The sequence below is a fragment of the Lissotriton vulgaris genome, chromosome 3_1 (genome assembly GCF_964263255.1).
Source record: "Lissotriton vulgaris chromosome 3_1, aLisVul1.2, whole genome shotgun sequence".
NCBI classification, from domain to species: Eukaryota; Metazoa; Chordata; class Amphibia; order Caudata; family Salamandridae; genus Lissotriton; species Lissotriton vulgaris.
The window spans coordinates 1,062,866,294-1,062,887,575 of NC_141689.1; the positions used below are offsets into that span (position 1 = coordinate 1,062,866,294).

The 21,282-nt window shown below is 45.5% G+C and overlaps 1 protein-coding gene across 1 annotated transcript in view; it reads right to left on the reverse strand.

The window, feature by feature from the left end:
- Positions 1–21,282, reverse strand: part of RIGI (RNA sensor RIG-I) — an 818,172-nt gene that overhangs the window by 152,611 nt on the left and 644,279 nt on the right. Inside the window, exon 16 of the mRNA XM_086961483.1 lies at positions 20,579–20,749. Within this exon, the coding sequence (XP_086817609.1) occupies positions 20,579–20,749 (171 nt within the window). The remainder of the gene's footprint in view (positions 1–20,578; positions 20,750–21,282) is intronic.

Here is a 21,282-nt window from a genome sequence, read left to right on the forward strand (position 1 = left end):
AAAAGTATAGCTATCCTCTTCTAAAGGACATGTATTTGGGTCTGCCTGTGGATCCTCCCCACCACCTAAGTCATACTCCTCATCAGTTTGTGGTGAATGTGAGGATGCAGGAGAGGGGACAGGAGAGATTTGAGGTGATATGTAAGGAGGGATAGGAGAGGAAGGAGATACAGGAGAGGGAGGGTGCATAGGGGAAATTGCACAGTCCTTCTTTTTGGCAGGAACCACAGGTGGAGGTGGTGTTTCTGCTGGTCTCTTTTTTTGAGGTATAGCACCTACATGTCCAGTCTTTGGGTTTATGTAGATCCTCTTTTGTTTAGGATCTGGTCTGAACAATTCTTCCTCTTCTTCCTCTACAACCTTGTTTGACGTTGATTTCTTCGGTTCCGACAGAGGTTGTTTTTGTCGTTTCGCCTTGGGAGGTGTTACAGCGTCCTGTGGCAAAGTTCTTGGTGCTGAAGGTGTTGTTTTTGGCTTGTCAGGCGTGTCCGAGGGCTAAGGAACCTCGGAATCAGGCTTTGCGGTGTTATCACCGAAGCGGGAGTCTTCGGAGTGGAAGGTGGCCTCTCCGGCTTTGAGGCGTCGGCTGCTGGCTTTCCATCTTTAGTTTTGGAAGTCGATGGCTTCGGAGCCGGAGCTTCTTTCGGTACCACTTTAGTCTGCGGTGCCGAAGGATCTTTTGATTTCGGTGCCAAAGGGTCTTTCGCTTTTGGTGCCAAAGGGTCTTTCGCTTTTGGCGTCAAAGAATCTTTCAGTTTCGGTGCCGAAGAGTCTTTTGGCTTTGGTGCCGAAGGATCTTTGGGCTTCGGTGCTGATGGAGGATGTGGAATCGGCACGTGTGGTTTGCTCGGTGTCGAAGCACCTGAAGGCGTAGTTGTCTTCCTTGGAGCCGAGCTCGAAGTCTGGGCTTTAGGAGGGAGCACTTGGTCTCGACTGGGCCCCTTGGGCGGAGTGCTGACCTTCGCCTTTTTGTATTGGGCAGTGTATGTGGTGCAGGGGCAGAAGTACTCACTGGTTGACGTGATGGAATCGAGTCATCCGAGTCCTCTGCATTTGATATGATCTGGAGATTTGGCGAATCTTCTTCTGGAACGAACGGAACCTCGTCATCGAAGATATTCTCGGGTGCTGGGGCTGATCTCCTCATCTCGTGTCGACGGGCCTTCCGATACCGGATGGTCTTTTTCGATCGGAAGAATGCACAAGCTGTGCAGGTCGACTCGTTGTGATCCGGCGATAGACAGAGGTTGCAAACCTCGTGATGATCGCTATGCGGGAATTTTGCCTGGCATACCAGGCATTTCTTGAACGGAGTTCTTTCCATTTGGTGTAGGCTGCACGGCATAGATAGGCCCAGCGGCCCGCGTCGATGAACCGGAATCGAGTTGATGGCGTCGAAAGTTGTATATTCGACGTTGATATTGGTTGTAGGAAGTTTTTGCGCTTCGAAGTTGCTGAAAAAGTTTTTCTAGCCGGAGCCGAGAAACGTTCATCCGAACACAGTGGTGGAAAAAAACAATCTAAGGATGGAGTCGATGACCATGCGCAGTATTGTCCAAGGGAGGAGTCACCTATATCGTGACTACAAAGACTTCTCCAAGAAGACAACAACCTACAATCATCCGAGCCCAACACCAGGTGGCGATCTAATGCATAGTGTACGATCTGCAGCTCATATGCCTCGAACATAAAGTTAATTCACTACACTGCTGCCATGATAAAGTTATTTGTCTCATTACAGATGTGAAATGCAGTGCTGTCCAGATTGACTCCAGCAAAGCCAATCAGGAGCAGTAAGACACCTGGAATGCTTTAGCACATGGAAGCCATTGTTAGACATAAATTTGATCGACTGCTTCACTTTTTTTAAAAGCACAATCCAGTCTAACTGTTGCTGTTTTAACTCTTTTCGTGTATTTTGAGACTACAGGCGTGTACAAACTGGAATAGGTTTCTTGACAGGCAGATATTTGGAATATGGGTGTGCAATCATCTCCTTTAATGTGAAGTCCCACAACACCTTCTACATGGCCAAGACAACTCCTGGTTCTTTCAGCATTTCTGGATGTTTTTCATCTCCTTCATCTGATGCAGAAACACTTTTGCAACAATACAGATGGCAGGCTCTTTGAAGTTACTCAAAGGACACTAAAGATATGTGTTCTGTCAGCAGGTTGAATGGGACATATATATCACTGAAAAACTTTGTTAATGGTAAATTACGATTTTTTTGCTCATAATTAAGTAACATATGTTTAAAATACCTCTGAAATTCACTAAGAAAAAGCAGGATATGTATATATGTAGTTTTGTGTGAATCTCACCTAAAGCTAGCAGAATGAAGTATAGGGTCAAAGATATGGGGCCATATTATCAAGAGCGGCGTTAACATTATCGCAGCTTTAGCGCCAGGAAATTGCCGCTAAAGCGGCGATAAGGGACTTGATAATATGCCGTTGTGAATTCCCATAGAAGCCCTGGTTCTGGTGTGAACCTGGGCAAATAGCTGCCTTACAGGAAGATAACGGTACAGCTTTCTCTTGTGCTTTTGGCTCCCTCTGGCTTGCTTATGGGCCCCATTCTACTGAAAAAGACTCCAGTTGTATTTCTGTTGGATGGCCCATCCTCTGTGCCAACTGACTCCATGAGACCCTTTCTTAGGCCTCTTCTGACTCCAGTTCACACTCTACCCTGGTCCTTTGGTCCATACCAGTTTATTCAATGCCAGTGCCCACTCTGCTAGTACCGGCTTCAGACTCGAATCTTGTATGTGAACCCTCACCATCGTCGACTGCTTTAAATCTATGTCACGTTATAAAATTACAAATCTCAACCTGTCAGTTTGCAACCTGACTCTAATCCTTAACCTATGCCTTGACTCCAGTACCATCAAAGGCTATAGGGCTCATTTGGATTTGAATCTGACAGAGTTCAGGGTATGCAATGTGATCCCCATTACACCAATGATGATGATAAGGTGGCCAAACTGCTCCCCCTCACTATATTGAAGATGGGCAATGCATAGCTTTATAGAATGCCAGTGGGCTGGATATACATCTCCTGAGACAGAGCTTAACTCCAGTGGCGTAACGAAACTTGAGGGGGCCCCCCTGCAAAGAACACGGAGGGCCCCCCCCCGAGGCGCGGCCCACCATGCCCCCCCCGGCGGCGCGGCCCACCTTGTACCACTTTGCCCCACCACGCAGAAATCCAGCATGTGAGGCACACAAGCCCCTTACCCTGGGTCCTACTCCTTTGTACTGTGGCTCAGTAAAATGGGCCTAGTACATCTCCTCCAGCACTTGAGGCTTATCTGCTGCTTATAGACCTGCAATTCCTTGTGACTTGCAGGCAAGTGACATGACCGATAAAATAAAAATAGGCCACGGGTGCATAAGGGTTTTCCCAGCATGGCGGAAACCTGACTAGACAAACAAGTCAGACTAGCCATCAGAAACTCGAGAGGTCCTGCCTCTCCCCTCGCCCTCCTTAAAATTATGAAAAAGAATACTTTACATTTCGCTGACTTTTGTACTTCGCATTAATGTGCATGCATTAATTTGACTGACTGACGGACTGAGACACGTGCTTAATTTGAGCTGGTGGTTTCCGGTGCTCGGCGCCTGATTGCCAGCTCCAGGACTTATGACAGTCTGGCTAATTTAGATTTGAGCACAACAGCCCTTTATTAGTTGAATTTACATTTTAATGACTAATACTGGCCTCCCAAACCATTCTTATAGCGTTGAAGGCCTGGAATAGTATGAACTGAGAACTGGCACACTTGTAAGAGTGTGATGGTTAGTAGTTGTGTTTGTAGTGGTGACATATGGCAGCTGGCATGGGCAATGTTTGGTGCAAGCTGCAGTGGCCACCTGAGGACAGCCCCGGCAATTATGTTTTTTACAAATTAAGCACTGGGTACAAGAACGGAAATTAGGAATGGAGTGAAGAAACTTGCCACCTGCACCACAGGAAGCTTTCCGTAACAAAACACAAAAGACTTCTAAGTGGTTCTGAACTCCACCACCACCGGACATCATGGTATGGTATGGCTCAAGCAGCCACACAGCAGGAAACTCCAGTTAGCCCACAAAGGATCGCAGGAGGGCCGGCTTTCAAGTACAAATGAACTCGCTCGGAGTACCCAGAAAGGCAGAAACTTTACTTCAGACTTATGCATGCCGGTCGGTGACGGTGTGCCTAAAAGCTTTATTACATAAACTCGCCACCCGGGCCACCAAAGTAAACTTGTTGGCCATCCCGGGAGACCTCAGAGCCTTGCTGGCTCAAACAATACATGATGACCAGGATGTGGCAAAGTATGTCTTAAGTGGTCGTGGACACCACAGACTGTGTTGGCAGAGCTAATGGCACCAACATAGGGTATGTCTAGGCAACCTTTATGGAAATGCCCTTTTATGGCTCTATGTTTGGGGAGGAGGGGGATTCAATGCTCGAATGAGGAATGTTGAGCCACAACACAATAATTGGGACTGTTGTCTCCCGCCAAGCAGTTCCACCAACAGTACAGGAAATTTAGGGGTTATTCAAGGGGACTAGCTTACTGAAATCAGCCATCCCAATCTGTGCCCAGCAGCAGGCTCAGTCTTTTCAAACAGAGGCTGTGGCAGCAGGCTGAGACCGATTGTACAAGGAGGGACAGTTCTCTTATGAGTCTTCCTCCTTTGCTGCAGAGGCTGCCAAGCGGCTTTAATTTGTACTCACAGGCCCATACTCATCCAGTAGGAGGCAAGATATGATATTTTCTCACCAGCTTAAGATCCGTCATGTTGGACAGATGAGTCTTGCAAATTATTCAAACGAGCCGGGTACAGCCTTTCATCTGCTACCCACCCGATTTTCCCCACATGCCAGAGCCACTATCAATGAATCATTCCACCATTTTGGGGCAATAAGTCAACCTTCTGATGGTCCAGTGTGCCACTGAGCATTTGTCAGCTCTGGAGAGGGTTGCCATTTGCACTACTTCCCTATATTGAAGATAGACAAAGGCCTCAAGGCTTATGCTGGAAGTCTGTCTCTGCAGAAACACACATTTAAAATGCTCACCATGTCTCAGATTCTGGCTGTCCTAAACCCGGTAGACTGGATGGTGTCCCTGGACTTGCAGGACACCTATTTTCATATGTCTGTCCTACAGTCCCACAGGTGTTATCTCTGGTTTGCTGTGGGTTGGAACACTTCCAATTTGCCATGCTCCCCATCAGTCTCATCTCTGCCTCTCAGTGGCTCATGAAAGTGATCACAGAGAGAACTACTGACATATTTGGGGTTTTTACTCAATGAGCCGAAGACCCACTGGGCCCCATGCAGAGTAATCCCTTCACTGGAACTGTTCTAGATACAAGGCGTTCAAGGCCTATCCACCACCACAGCACGGCTGTGACATTCAGGATATGAGCTTGATGTTTCAGGCTCAAGTCTAGGTCTGGATAAGGATGACTCTGAGGGTTCTTGGAATAACCCATTCCCAACCCAGACATTTTGGTTATGTTAGAAGCATCACTACTGGGTGGGTGGGGGCCTCTCAATGGGGGGAGGTGGGGATCAGAGGCCACTGGATTCTGGTAAATAGCTGGCTCCAGATTAATCTTCTGGAGCATTGGGCAATCCATCCATCCATCTGTCCCTGAAAGTTTTACTGCCATCCATCATGGGAAACCTGTTGTCGGTCCTCACAGACAACATGACCACCATGTGGTTCTGTAATAAGAAGGATGCAGTGGGATCCTGGATACTGTGCTAGGTGACCCACCATCTCTGGGGAATGCTGAACCTGCAGAACATCTTTCTTGAAGGTAACCATCTAGCAGGGTCTATGAAGGTCAGTACAGACAAGCTGAGCAGATGATGGATGGTGGATCGGGAATGCTGTCTCCATCCAAAGGTAGCAAGTGGTATCTTTGATCAGTGGTGCATGCACTGGTTAGATCTGTTCACCACCATCGAGAATGTGCAGTGACAAAACTATTGCACACTGGAGTGTCCTCCAGGAAAGTCACTGGCAGAAGCATTCCGACTGTGACAGGACACAGGCATTCTCGCTACTGCCTCTTCTGCTTTGAGTTCTGAGGAAAGTCAGGACAGACTAGACCAAAGTCATCTTAATAGCCATTGATTGGGCCAGGGAAGTTTAGTACTCAGAGCTCCTGAAGAAGGACATTTGCCCTCCAATTCCACTAGCACTTCAGGAGGACCTCCTGCTTCAGCAAAAGGGGAGGATCTTTCACCTGACTCTCCACAAACTACACCTTCATGCATGGAGGTTGAGTGGTGGCTGTTAAATGCATTCAGTTTGCTAAGATGCAGTAGTCAATTTTATCTTTACAGCCAAGCCTCTCTGACATATATGCTGTGCGCTGGGAAAAAGTTGTTGCCTGGTGTGGTGCTCATCATATCCACTCTTTACAGGTGACACTTCCTATGTGTATGCCCCTTGAGCCAATGCATAACAGCTCACTGCATCTATTGGTGCTCTAAACAGTTTTCCTGATTGCTGTCACTTTGTGGGCTGCTTGAGTGAATGGCAGGTGTTCTCAGTGCCGTCACCCTATACCCCTTTTTTCCCAGACAAATTGGGGCAGCCTTCCTACCCAAAGTTATGACATGCACTACTGGAATTATGCTGCAGGGGCGGACCACATTATGTGTCAGGGTATACTAAATTATGTGGAAAGAAAAGGCAAATTATGCGGAATGATGCAACAAGTTTTGTCATGTTTACACATTACACATGTTTACATTATCTGGGCAAAAGGTTTCACTTTATTCATATCAGCCTGACACCCAAATGCAGCAATAAGCAACAGAAAGATGACCAGTCAACCTTTGTGAAAGGACTTTCACTGCACAGCAACATATGCTGCCATGTTTTTAGTAATTTTGTATCTGCTTGAGCTAGAAACATTTTGTGTTATATGTTGCAGATTATGCAGCAGATGATGAATTATTTGGCAAAGCCCTAATTATGCGGAAAACGCAGCAGATGCAAAATTGCCTAATTGCAGTGGCCTTGGTTATGCCACCTTTCACATCAGCCAATCTATTCCACTGCCAACATTTTTTGAACCACCTCATCCTTCGAAAGAGAAGACTCTCCATCTGATCGACCGTAAAATTTTCAAAGTTTATTTTTTTTGCATGGTTAATTAAAACCTTTGAATCATTAAAACCATGAAGATATTTGAGCATCTAACACAGTACAATAATCTAGAAGATGGACAAAACAAGTGCCATTCTACTTCCAAAATTAGGAATATTAAAACGAGTAAAAAAATGTTTACAAAAGGTGTTGTTGATTAGGATATCCTATTTGCAAAATAGCAAGTTATTTAAAAAATTACTTTTTCCTGGACTGCCTACATAAATCAGGGGGTTTATAGAGCGCACTACTCACCCGTGAGGGTCTCAAGCCGCTGGTGGGGGGGGGGGGGGGATCAAGGAGGGGGGGAGGGGGAGCATCTCCGGCTTAGTTGAGGGCAAGGTCTTGAGGTCCTTCCTGAAGGCATGCAGGTTTGGGGAGCTTCTGATGCTGACTGGGAGCTCGTTCCAGGTCTTTGCTGAGATGTAGGAGAAGGCCCTTTCTCCTGCTCTGCTTCTGCGGGTGCAGGGGTCTCTGCTAGGGCGAGGTCCACGGATCGGAGATTTCTTTTGGGTATGTGGAAGCAGACTCTCTTGTTGAGGTATTTGGGTCAGATGTTGTACAGGGATTTGTAGGTGTGGGTGAGAAGCTTGAAGGTTATTCTCTTCTCGACGGGGAGCCAGTGTAGGTTAGGGGTGGGCGGGCAGCTACGCTCCGTGCACGGAGTGTGCGTAGTGCCGGCTTCTACGCATTTTGCATAGCAGGCGTAGAATTCGGCACTACGCACACTCCGCAGACGGTGCGTAGCTGGCCGCCACCCGCCTCCCTCCCGCCCTCTCTAAATACTTTAATTTAAATGTTAGAAAGAATTAAAAGGCACTTACCTTGCCCGCCGCTGCCCGCCGCGTCCCCGGGGCTCGCTCTCTTCATCGCTGCCGTCTTGGGTACTAATGCGCATGCGCGGTCGGCCGCGCATGGGCATTTCTCACGAGAAATGCGCATGCGCGGCCTCCCGCGCATGCGCATTAGTACCCAAGACGGCGGCGATGAAGAGAGGGAGCCCCGGAGACGCAGCGGGCGGGCAAGGTAAGTGCCTTTTAATTCTTTCTAACATTTAAATTAAAGTATTTAGGGAGGGCGGGAGGGAGGGAGGCCTGCGGTGCGTAGTGGGGCTACGCGGAGTGCAGAGGTGGGCGTAGTTTCTTGCCCACTTCACGTAGCTCCGCGAAGCCCCACTACGCCCACTACGCCCAGGCCTAGTGTAGGTCTCGAAGGTGTTGTCATGTGTTCATGCCGAGGTGTCCATAGAACGAGTCTGGCCACAGCATTCTGGATGGTTTGAAGCTTGTGTAGAAGGGTCCTGTTTACACCGGCATAGAGGGCGTTTGCTAGTCCAGTCTGCTGGTTATGAGTGGTGGGTGACGGTTTTTCTGTGTTCGGGGGAGATCCATTTGAAGGTTTTTCCGAGGATGCAGAGGCTGTTGAAGCTGGTGGAGGCGACGGCGTTGATCTGGCGGGTCATGGTGAGGGAGGAGTCGAGGATGATGCAGTGGTTTCCAGCGTGGTCTGTCTGGTGGGAGGACTCTCGAGGGTGGAGGGCCAGCATGTGTCGTTCCAGGCGGAGGTGGAGGGTCCCAGGATGAGGACCTCTGTTTTCTCTGTGTTGACCTCCAGGCAGCTGTCCTTCATCAAGGCTGCAACATCCTTCATTCCTTCCTTGTGTCTTCGGGATCCTTCGTGAGGGAGAGGATGAGCTGGGTGTCATCGGCGTAGGATACTATGTTGAGCCCATGCTGTCTGACGATGGCGACGAGAGGCACCATGTAGATGTTAAAGAGCGTGAAACAGAGAGATGATCCCTATGGTACTCTGCATTTGATCCCTGTGGGTTCGGAGATGAAAGGGGGGAGTCTGATCATCTGGGTTCTGCCGCAGAAAAACGATCAGATCCAGTTGAGGGTGGTACCTTGTATCCAGGTGTTGTGCAGTCTGGCTGCGAGGGTGTGGTGTGAGACGGTGTCGAAAGCCACGGAGAAGTCTAGTAGGATGAGGCCTGCGGTGTGTCCCTGGTCGAGTAGCATGCAAGGAGGGCAGTCTCGCTGCTCTGGTTGCTGCGCAATCCGGACTGGGAGGCATCTAGGATGTAGTTCTCTTCGATGAATGCGGTCAGCTGGGCATTTACGAGTCTTTTGGTGACTTTGGCGGTGAAGGGGAGCAGAGAGATGGGCCGGTAGTTCTTCAGATCCAATGGGTCGTCTGTGGGCTTCTTAAGGAGGGGCTGGACATCCGCCTGCTTCCAGTCATCAGGGAAGATGCCGGATTGGAGGGAGGTGTTGATGGTCCGTCCTAGTTCGGGGGTGATGGCGGCCCTCTGGTAGATGTGCAGAGGGCAGGGGTCTGTGGGGGCTACAGACTGGGTTTTCATCGTGGTAGTGGTGATGAGTTCCACTGTGGTGGGAGTCCAGGTGGTGATGGTCGGCTGGAGGTCGGCGGAGAGGGAAAGGGTGGTGAGCGGCGACTGGTCGCTGAAGTGGTCGTAGAGGGCCTTAATCTTCCAATGGAAGTAGGAGCTGAGCTTGTTGCAGAGTTCCTGGGAAGATGTGACGTCTGTCCTTGCTGGGGGGTTTGGTGAATTGCTGTAGTGAGTTCTTTTGCGTTGGTTACCTGTCTTAGTTATTTGCATTACAATATATGAGAAGCTAGCCAGCATGCGAGGCCACTACTACATTCATGAAGAGGATATTTCCTAAAAGAAGACCAATAAAATTACTATGTATCACTGTCTTCTGTGCAAATTTGCAAGATATTAAAAAAGTGAACATTTTTCCCGACCTGGCTTGCAGTCTTGGTTGTTTACTTTGCAATATATAAACAACTAGTCAGCATACAGAGTGACTGCAGCATCCATGAGGAGCATATTTCTGATTACGTTCAATTGAATGAGAGTTCCGTTCAGGCCAATACGTGTCTGTCTAACATGTGCAGAGGCGTAGTCAAACCGTCTGAATACGTACTATCGGATCAAAAGGGTATTTTTTCTTTATTGTTCCCTGTATGCAGACATTGTCCTCCTTCTGACTTCCATTTGTGCAGATGCACAGCAGATTCTTCATTATGTAAGCATATCGCCAGTAAAAGGGATTTGTGGGTCTATATCAACCAAATGAAAGAACATAGTGTGGATGTTCATGTCTAAATGGGAGTCTCTAGTGCAAAGAAAGGTAAGGTGGTGCAGAAAAGACCATGTCAAGATGAACAGTCCTCGTCATCAAAATCTGCCACATGCTGGCTAAGAAGCAACCCCCCACCTGGTCAAAAGGTCTGCGGTTCATGCCACTAGGGCCAAGGCTCCAACTGCTGTACTGGCAAAGCAGAAATACTGGTTTTGAAATCTGCCAGGCTGTGACATAGGCGTTAATACTCATGTTCAATAGACACTACTACCTTGACAGTGAGGTCCAAAGGGAGGGCCATTTTAATGACTTAGTCCTGCAAGACTGCCACATCTGAGTCCTCTCCTCAGGCCCTTCACCTTGGGGAGGTACTGCAATGGTATGCACTTTAAATGTAAGAAATCTGTGTAGAAGAACAGGCTACTTATCCTCAGTAACACTCTTTCTGGTGAATACTCTAACTGCAGATTCTTCTCTGACCTCCCACCTCTCGATTCTCTGGAGTGGACTCCAGAAATCATAATAAGGTACCAAGTTAGATTTTGACACACTCTCACCTGCAATTTGTTTGAAGTCCTCCACGTCTGAGGGCAGAGAAGGAAGATTAACAAGCTGATGTCATTATGCAGGTATGGCAGATATATGGAGCTCTGTACAGTCATTTCTGGGTTGGCCAGAGGCGCCAAGGAGCTTAACAGCAGCAGCTGGTGACATGTCGGATCTCTACTGTAAAGTTCTCTGGATCCAGTCTGGCACTTGGGGATACTCTACCGATAAGGAATCTGCAGTTGGATAGAGTATCTACCAGAAACAGCATTACCAAAGATAAGCAACTTGTTTGTCACCTCAAAGTCACCTGAGATCTCTAGTGGAATTTCGCCTCCAGGTCTTGGAGACATTCATGATAGCAAGTCAAACTGATGAGTTAGCCTTACATTATTATTACCATTATTGTTATAAATATTAATATTAATAACAGAAATACCATTAGCAAATACATATGGAATCTCATAAGCTATGTCGGATATAGTTAACCTTACCGTACATTATAAGGATATTGGAGGTCACCAAGCAGCTTTGTGACCATGTAGCGTATGGGTACTTGCAAACATTTCCTTAGGGGCTACAAACTATGGTCTGTTGTGTGTCAAAGGGCCACATTAATGGCAGCACAGTGGGAGTGGGGGGTTTGTGGGGGGTTAAGGTGTGCGTAGAGGAAGCGATTCACATGCATGGTGTGGTCAGTGAGTCATGGAGTTATTTTGAGGGTTCCTTTCCATACTGCCCTCTAAAGTAAACCCCTAGTCTCTGACAAATCATATATTTGACAATACTATATTATGATGTATCTAAATAGCTACATTTCTACCGCACCTTGAGGTAAGCATTCTCTGCATGCTATTGCTACCTTGGGAGAAGCAAGTGTAAAAAGGAAGTAACTTGATTATTGAATTGAATTCAAATGAAATAGAATTGCACAACAAGAATCCAGAAAACCTAGGATCAATCCAGACTTTTCCACTTGATCCAATGGTTTGATCTTAGGCATTTTTAATTTCAATGTGCCTCCTATTTCCTCATTATGACATATAATATCACTTTGAAATACATGTAGTACAGAATATACACTGTACAAACCTTATGTTTAATTTCATAAACTATAATGTTGTCCATGTATAAAAAGAAAACCTGACCACACAGAGGGTTCCACGGGGTAACTGAATTGCAGCTTAGTTCACTATTGGCATTGTTGTCAGGGTGTGAGGAGACATGAATATTTCTACACTATTTTTTTCTTCAAAGTAATCAGTTTTAAATAAAATAATTCTGAATGCACTTATCTATTCTCATGTGCTAAGGGGTAACGCTTATGAATGAAATATACCTTTTCAATTCTGAAGATATTTTATCATATTTTTACGCATTTGTTGCAAGATGTATTGAAAAATGAATATATTCCTAAATTAGGTTTTCATGACACCTTATTTGCTTCTTTTTGTTTGATTCAGTTAGCCTGTAAATAAACGCTTTCCCATTTATTTAACATGTTTTTGAATATTTAGTGCTTTCTGAAGTAAACAGCAGCCCGTGCAGTCATTCAGCTGGGGGGCGTATGTGAAGGTCAGGAGGGCGCATGCACCCCTCGAGCCGTACTTTTAGTACCACAGATGTAGAGGAACAAGGCCAGAGGCAACTTACAACGGCACACTACTTTGAGGTGAAAAACAACATCTTCATATCATTAGTAGGTTTTATTTTAGTCCTTATGATACTGGATCCCTTAATCTTTCCCTCAACCCTCATCAATACTTGGGCTCCTGTTGCTTCTTATGAAAGATATCTTCTCTTTGCAGATACATAGAATACATGTTGAGTATTGTTTCAAAGTCATCCTGTGCCCTGGGAAACCCCTTTGCTGACAGGTACTGATGGTAACTGCCTCTGACTGCCCCTGGGCTCAGCTTAACCAGGCCCTGGGCCAGTGCAATGCTGAACACACTTACAATACAGCGAACAAACCTAAACACACTAGGGTAGACTTTGGGTGAGGGTACCACTATGATTAGCATGACCTCCCCTTTAAGGCCATAGTACATAATAGAGCAGGGGGATTAAAACTACCTATAAGTCCCTTATATATAATAGGGCATGGCAGTTTAGAAGCCAGCAGCCCTTTCTGCACTTGCATGTGCGCACTGCTGAGTGCCTGGGGTCGTTTCAAAAGCAGCCCTGTGTTGCAGAACTGCTTTTAAATGTAAATTGTACCCAAATTCTACTTTGGTGCCAGGGGCACTTACAAAAGTATAAACTACAATCTTTTGGCATATTAGGTATCGCCAGGGTCTCCACTAGGTGTCCCAGGGGTGAAAGTCAGGTACCTATAAGGAGGACCCTTAAAAAGTAGTTTTATATGCCCTGCAGGTAGAGAAATTGCATATTTCACTTTCCTCATTGTAGTAACGTGCATCCCAAAATCGAATGTTTTGCTAGGAGCACTGTGGAGTCAGGACCCCTTAAGTCTCCCCTAGGTGTACCCCTAGGTGTACCGGGGGTGAGAAGGAGGGGGAGGGGTCACGTGGCTATAAGCAGGGTCCTTATAAAAGCAGTTTTTTTAGCCCTGGTGTTGGAGAAATTGAACATTTCATTTTCCCCATTGTAGATCTCCTGCCACATAAATTAACATTGCAATAGTTTATGAATTCATAACTACCGCAAGGGACAACCAAAAAACATTCAAGAACTTGGGAGAATGGTATTGATAAATCCAATAATATGCTGTTGTTGAATTTATCCTAAAATGTACAGAAAATACGTTATAAGACATTCTTGTCTGTAATCCAAAATTAAGCCTTCCAGTGATCTGCCCTGAATAGTCAGAGTTAAGTGGATTAGCCAGGTAGCTTTGATTAAGTGATGTGACACCCAGGGAGGAAAGGCTATCTCTTGTAAGAGGACCATGCTCCGCAGGAATGCCAGAGAGTGGAGAGAGGTAGTAAAGCCTCAGCTTTAAAGGTAGAAAGAGACAGCTGGGTCCATCTACCCCCTACCACTGTAACCTCAGCTAGATGCCAGGCTCAAGGAAGGAGTTTGCAGATGTAGGAGGGAGAGGAGCTATGGAATTGAGCCATCCTGGAGGTTAGTTTAGCAAGCTCATGCTTCTCTGCTGAGACTTCAGTCATATTGAATTTTGGAAGAATAGGGCTTTCCGGGAGACCATTGTGCCACACTTTGGAGGAAATGGTCATAATCCAGGATTTTGCCCTGCACCTCATTAGACAGGAGTGCCCTCCTGCTTGACCCCAGAGTACACTGAATAGGTATCTGAAAGGGGCAGAGCCTCTCAGCTCTGCTGCTTGAAACTGAGAGAAGAAGAAAGATTGCCGAGCTGGAAACTTGATTTGCACAACCAGGCCCTGCATTGTGACTGACTGCGACTGCTGAATTATCTGGAACTACAGCCGTTTTGAAGTACCTTGCTTCAAAAGGATTAAAGAGTGGACCCCCTGCAAGCTACAGGTTAATTGATCTCACCTGCATCAACACAACAAAGAGTCCCCTGCCTGGAGTGTATCCATGTGGACTTTTAAGGGTGTTGTCCAGGTACATTGTGGGAAATGTGGTCCCAACCTTTCAGGAGCATCTTGGAGATTCCAGACCCTTGGATTGTGTTGTGGACTTTTTGGACCCTCATTAGGAACTTCTGGAAGAAGTTCCAGAAGTTTGGTGAACTTTTGTGAAAAAGCTCCACAGGGTGACTGAACCCTTACAGTAAGGCAACCCTCACAGAATCCGACCAGCTAGAGGAGGCTACATGACGTCTGAAATCCTCCAGAATAGTTTCTAAGTGTGAAGGTAAAATCTTGACCGGGCCTCCTGCTTAATATATCCCACGAGGGCTCCATCGTGGTCGGCCTTAAACTTTGACTTTATCCCAGTCAGAGGTAAACAAATGTCCAGAAGTGGCACTATTGTTTTCTAGGCACTAGAAGGTGTTTAATCCTTAAAAAATCATATCTCTGGTTCCCTACATTGGATTTATTTGGGTCATTTTAGAGATAAAAATATTTTCTATTTCATAAATTTGTGTTGGATTTTTATTGTGCGTTGTGTCTTAATTATTCGCTGAATTGGTGTTTTTAAATGCTTGACATACCTGTCTCGGAACTTAAGCCTGGCTACTTGCAGCCAAGCTAACAAGGGATGAGCATGGGAATAATTTTCGTCGACCTATTCTGAGCCCTAGTCTGGGTTAGTGGCTTTATTACCATTGGTACATAAATATTTACCACTACTAATAATCCACTTTCCAACAAGTATGCACAGTGAAAATAAACACATCAATATGCAGCTTGTAATTGTTTGCAAAATATTTTAATCCGTTTAATGTAAGTCATTTTCAGAGATGGTACTATTTCACATTGTAGCAAGATGGGTTTCTCTTGCAGTAACCCCCCCCCCCCACACACACACACATTTTGCCAGACTACTGATGCACTTTTACTTGCTGTGCACTGGGTCCCAGTCAACCCGGTTCCCAGGGCCTTTGTTCTTTCCCAAAACTGTACCTTGTACCTCCAATTGGCCTCTCTCTGGCCTCATGTCAGTCCCTTGCAAAAGGTACCATGGGTACCAAGGGCGCTCTGGCCAGGGAAGGCCTCTAACGGCTTCAGTACTTATTGTGCCACCCTTAGAGGCCCTGAACCTTTACACACACTGCCATTGCAAGCTGCATGTTTTGGTGCAGAACAAAGTGAAGAGTCGACATGGAACACATCCATGTGTGCCATGCCTTCAACCCACTACCCTGGCATAGGTCAGCCACCCCTCTAGCTGGGTGCACTATACCAGTGGTGAGGGTACAGGTGTATGAGCCCTGTACCCCTACAGTGTCTAAGCCAATTCTTAGACATTGTAAGTGCAGAAATGCCATTAAGAGTATATGGTGCTGGGCGTTTGTCATAACGATCTCCACATCACCATAATGGCTTTACTGAAAACTGGGGAATTTGGTATCAAACTTCTCAGCACATTAAACCCAACCCTGATGCCAGTGTAGCATTTAATGAATGCACTCAGAGAGCATCTTAAAGATACCCCCTGAAAAACAAGCAGCCTCTGGTGGGTTCCCTGACTGGCACACACCAGACTGCCACCACGAGACATGTTTCTGGACCCCTGGGGTGGGAGCCTTTATTACCTGAGCCCAGAAACAAAGCCTTTCCCGGGCAGAGGTAGTCACGCCTCCCAACGCCAGGAAGAGCCATATGTGGCAGGAGAGCCTCAAAGGCATTGCCGCCTTTGTAATGCGACCCCCAGCCTCTCCTACTATCAGGAGCAGGTCCCCTTCCTGTCTCCCCTCCTTTTCAGCGAGGACACAGGCGGGAACAATTAGCACAGCCCAGAAGGTGTGCCCACCTCTGCCAAACCTACCCCTCAGGTGTGGGAGGCGAGGTGAAGCCCACTCTTCAGTGCCCGCCATATTGCAGATGGCAGGCACTCTCCAATCAGGATTAGGGATTGTGCCCACTTCCCACGTGGGGTGAGCACACAAAGGGTGTAGTCACTCTATGGTCAGAAGCCCATTGATTACTGACCTCGAGACCCCTAAAACGCCCCCTAAATACAGTATTTAGGGGGCAGCCCTGAACCAAGAAGGCAGATTCCCGCAACCCACGAAGAAGAAGGACGAAATAAAAGAAGACACCCAGCAGAGGAGACTGCAGAGAGAACTGACTTGGCCCCAGCCGTACCAGCCCGTCTGCAGTATCCAGAGATTCTGCGCCAAAAGTCACCTTGTCCTGCAGACAGTGACCTCCAGACCCCCTGGGATGACTGACTGCCTTCAACAAAGACTGGATCTCCTGTGAACAGCAGCTCTGTTCAAAAGAAACAGCCAAGAAAGACTCAGAGCCTGCTGAGAACAAAGAAACCTGACGCCTGGAACCACCACTGCACCCGACGCCTATGGCCCGAGTCCGAGTGGCCCACTGGTCCAAGCGAGGTCCACCAGTGCTCCAGAGTCCAAGTCCATTGTGGGTTGACCCCCCAGGACTCCCTGACATCGCCTGCAGGCTCTGCACGGAGACCTCCCCAACCGCGAGAGGCCGGGTAAGGTGAAATCCAACCTCAAAAGACACCCCTGCATCCAGCCGCCCTGCGTCCTGGAGAAGAAAACCCGAGGTGCACCTACGTCTCCGAACCCGCCAACTTACCTGCCCAGCTTTTGGTTTCTCCCGAAAGTTATCCTGGGCCGAGACTCCAGCTGAAAACCAAAACCAGCTATCCCCATTGAAAACAATATGGCACCTGACTCCAAAACAGCACCCTGCACCCAGCCGCCCCTGCGCTGCTGCGGGAGAACTTTGTGTGCTAAACCGGATCCCTCTTTGCCATGAGCCTAACACCAGGAGCTTTGCTCCTACAACCTTGTGGCCTGCTCATGTGCAGCCACCAACCGGAGGTCCCCTGTCCCCCAGTGGATAACATTGGGCCTCAGCACTCAGCACCTGGCTGTCCTAGTGCCGCTGAGGGTGTTTTGCGAGTAAATCCTTGAACCTGGGGGAACCCTGGTTCTAACCCCATAATACCAACTCCCACAAACTTGTACTTACCTCTTAACCAATAACGTCATTTCCCTCCATAGGAATACATTGACTGTTTTTCCTTGCTAAAATGTTGCCTGGAGTTGGTTTTGTATTGAACTTTGAAAAACTGCAAAGAACTAAAAATTGCTTACTTACTCATTTTCTCTAGGAAATGTCCCAGTGTGATATCTAGGTGTATCACATTGAATAGAAAAAGTAATCCAGAAAGTAATCTGTACAGTAACCAAAAGTAATCTAACAATAATTTCAACGGTTTACAAACCTGTAAGGAAAATGTTTTCATTCAGCTTGCTTGTATTGTTCAACCTGCCTTGAAATTTATCCTACACACTTACCTGTGCCAGTCTAGGACATACATACAACGTAATAATATTTTCATACAAACCAAATTGGTTTGAGTTCAGTCTTTGAGTGTGTGACATCATATGCTGATTGAGGGTGTACAACAAATGCATAACACTACCCTCTGACAAAGCCTTACTGCTCGCCCACACTATCACAAATAGAGAGTAAGGTGCTATCTACTGTTACCTCTGCCTACCTTTAGGGTTCCACCATAGACCTCATTTTGGTATAGTATATACAGAGCCAGCTTCCTACACACATGCAGAGAGATTTCTGCTTTCTTGTAACAAACTCTAGAGGTACAATATGTAACCACGCTGCAATAAATGTCTCATTACCAGCTAATGAATTTCAATGGCTAATAGTTCAAAGAGAGAGCTGAAAAATCATGTTTCTTTTCATTGTTGATACAATAGCTGTAATTCTCTTATGCCTAGATACATCAAGGGTTTTTGCATTCGCAAACGGTGCGAATCGCAAAATTCGCCCGTTTGCGAATGCAAATCCAGTTTTTGGGATGCATCAAGCATTTTGGTATTTTCGCAATTTTAGAAATCGCAATTTAATTGCGATTGCATTTAAGAAATCGCAATTTTGTGATTTCTTAAATGCAATGCATGATTACTTTAGAATTGTTAATGCGCAATTTGGAAGGGGTAAATTAGCATGAAGTTGAACTTCATGCTAATTTATAGAACACTTTCAAACATGCACTAGTTGCATATTTGAAAGTTTTAATTTACACACACACATGTCCTTGGGACATGTGTGTGTGTGTAAATTGCACTTACAGTTCAATTTCAGGGGTGCAGGGAGGGGTTCTTTGAACCCCCCCTGCACCCTTGAAATTGCATTCACATTTTGCGAAACGCAATTTGAAATTCGCAAAATGTGAATGCCTTCCCATTGATTCCTATGGGCCTTTTGGGCCATAGGAATCAATGGGAAGGGTTTTCCTTAATTGCGATTCCTTAATTTTCGCAATTAAGAAATCGCAAAATGTTACAATGATGCATCTAGGGGTTAGTTACATGCCTTTCATGTGGCTTGCTGGTTCTGGCAATTGCTACTGTGAAGTATCAACTATATGGTAATAATTACAGTGAATTCTGATGCCATGTCCATATTATAGATTAGTAGTGATGTAAGAAGTGACATGCGTTTATACAGCTATTACAAATTTACTCTGCCCATTTTGTATACTTAAACTTGATAGTAGGGATGTTTACAGTATCGAATTTTCAATTTTGCACATTGAACTCCAGTGTTGTGGTAGCTCAAGATAGCACAATGCACTTTTATAATCTTCGTAAAAGAGCGCCAGCGTATACTTTGCTAATTGTGCACATTAAATCAACTTTTCTGTAAATTGATCACCAACTTTAGATGTAATGTGTATTTTGTCAAATTTTTAAGAACGACGCCTGAATTTTCTAGCTCCAGCTAGCATCATGCATTTTGTTTTCTTAAATAATGCAACTGCTTGGACTATCTCAACAAAAGGAATTAATGCTTAACGTGATGCTAATTTAGTCCAATTTTTAATTGAGAACTCTGTTGCATTTGGTTCCTTTTATGCTAAATTGTAAAGGTTTTATGTAACTACACAATAAAAATAAATGATAATAATCAGTTATTGCAAGTTGTTGTTTAGCTAGACCAGACATCGCAAACAAGCTTTACTTGGGAGCTTTTGAGACTCCCAAGGAATCTGGCCCTCACATTAGAAAATACTCTGACCTTCACATTTTCTTTAAAATGCCAAACTGTACACATTGGATGCTGCGTAAGGCCTCTCCGGAGCAAGAGTTTTCCAAGCCACAGGGCAAACTTCTGTTTCGCCATTTAAGAGCTCCCTATCTCGAAGCAGCAAGCCTTTTTGAAATATGATAGCCTCTTGTGACCGTGCCTAGATGCATCAAGGGTTTTTGCATTCGCAAACGGTGCGAATCGCAAAATTCGGCCGTTTGCGAATGCAAATCCCGTTTTTGGGATGCATCAAGCATTTTGGTATTTTCGCAATTTTAGAAATCGTAATTTTGTTTCGATTTCTTAAATTGCGATTGCATTTAAGAAATCGCAATTTTTCGATTTCTTAAATGCAATGCATGATTACTTTAGAATTGCGAATTCGCAATTTGGAAGGGGTAAATTAGCTTGAAGTTGAACTTCATGCTAATTTATAGAACACTTTCAAACATGCACTAGTTGCATATTTGAAAGTTTTAATTTACACACACACATGTCCTTGGGTCATGTGTGTGTGTAAATTGCACTTACAGTTCAATTTCAGGGGTGAAGGGAGGGGTTCTTTGAACCCCCCCTGCACCCTTGAAATTGCATTCACATTTTGCGAATCGCAATTTGAAATTCGCAAAATGCGAATGCCTTCCCATTGATTCCTATGGGCCTTTTGGCCCATAGGAATCAATGGGAAGGGTTTTCCTTAATTGCGATTCGCAAATTGTGAATCGCAATTAAGGAAAATTACCGAATCGCAAAATAATTTGCGATTTTTTGATGCATAGCATTTTGCGATTTCTTAATTGCGATTCCTTAATTTTCGCAATTAAGAAATCGCAAAATGTTACAATGATGCATCTAGGGGCATGTGCGGTGGTTTCATAAGGCAGTTGATTACAGTGACCTTCATACATCAACAGCTGTGGGTGCTTGCTTGGGGGCCATTCACGTTTTGCTGAAGGAAACGCACAAACATAACAACATCAAAGCAACTAAAACTGTAAACAATGAAATATAAGGAGACACTCAAACCGCCGTTCTTGCCATAAAGGTCTGGTGAGAAATCCCTATCAGCTCCGACTGCTGAGGTCAATTTAGCCTCTTACCTCGGACCTGGATCATTTTGATGACGTTGCCCACGTACTCGTACAGAAGAACCAGGTTGCACTGGGCAATGTCAATGCCTTCATCAGCCACTGATGTCGCTATAAGCATCTTGCTGTTGTCGCTGCTTTTAAATGAATCGAGCACGCCTTTCTGACTTGGCAGGGTCATGCCTAAAATATTGAAGATTGGAAAAGGATATCAATTTCAAGAGTTTGACTAGTTCCCACCAAAAAAAAATGAAATTGAATATTTAAATCCAGCGCTACGAGGCGCTTAAACCTAGCGCTATAAGGCCTTGCTGTCACTGCCACATAGCTGAATGTTATTTATTGATTCTTTTGATTTATCCATGAAAACAGATGCTTGTCTTCAATATTTGAACTTTTCAGTGGTATTGACGGATCAAGTAAACAGGTATATTTGTGGTATCTGAATTAGTGGTAAAAGCTGTTGGTGTTATTTCAATTTGATTTGCAAAATGTTTTCATTGAAATATCACCGTCAACAATGAAACCATATTATATAGTGCAATAGGATGCTAAAGTTAAATATAAAACAAGTTATGTTTGTCAAATTTAAGGATCACTGACAGCTTCTATTGCCGACGTAAATCTTTTGATGCGAAATGGATATTTGCGTGATACTGTCAACAAATTCAAATGCAGTGGACATAAAACAGATGCCCGATACACGTCAAACACAT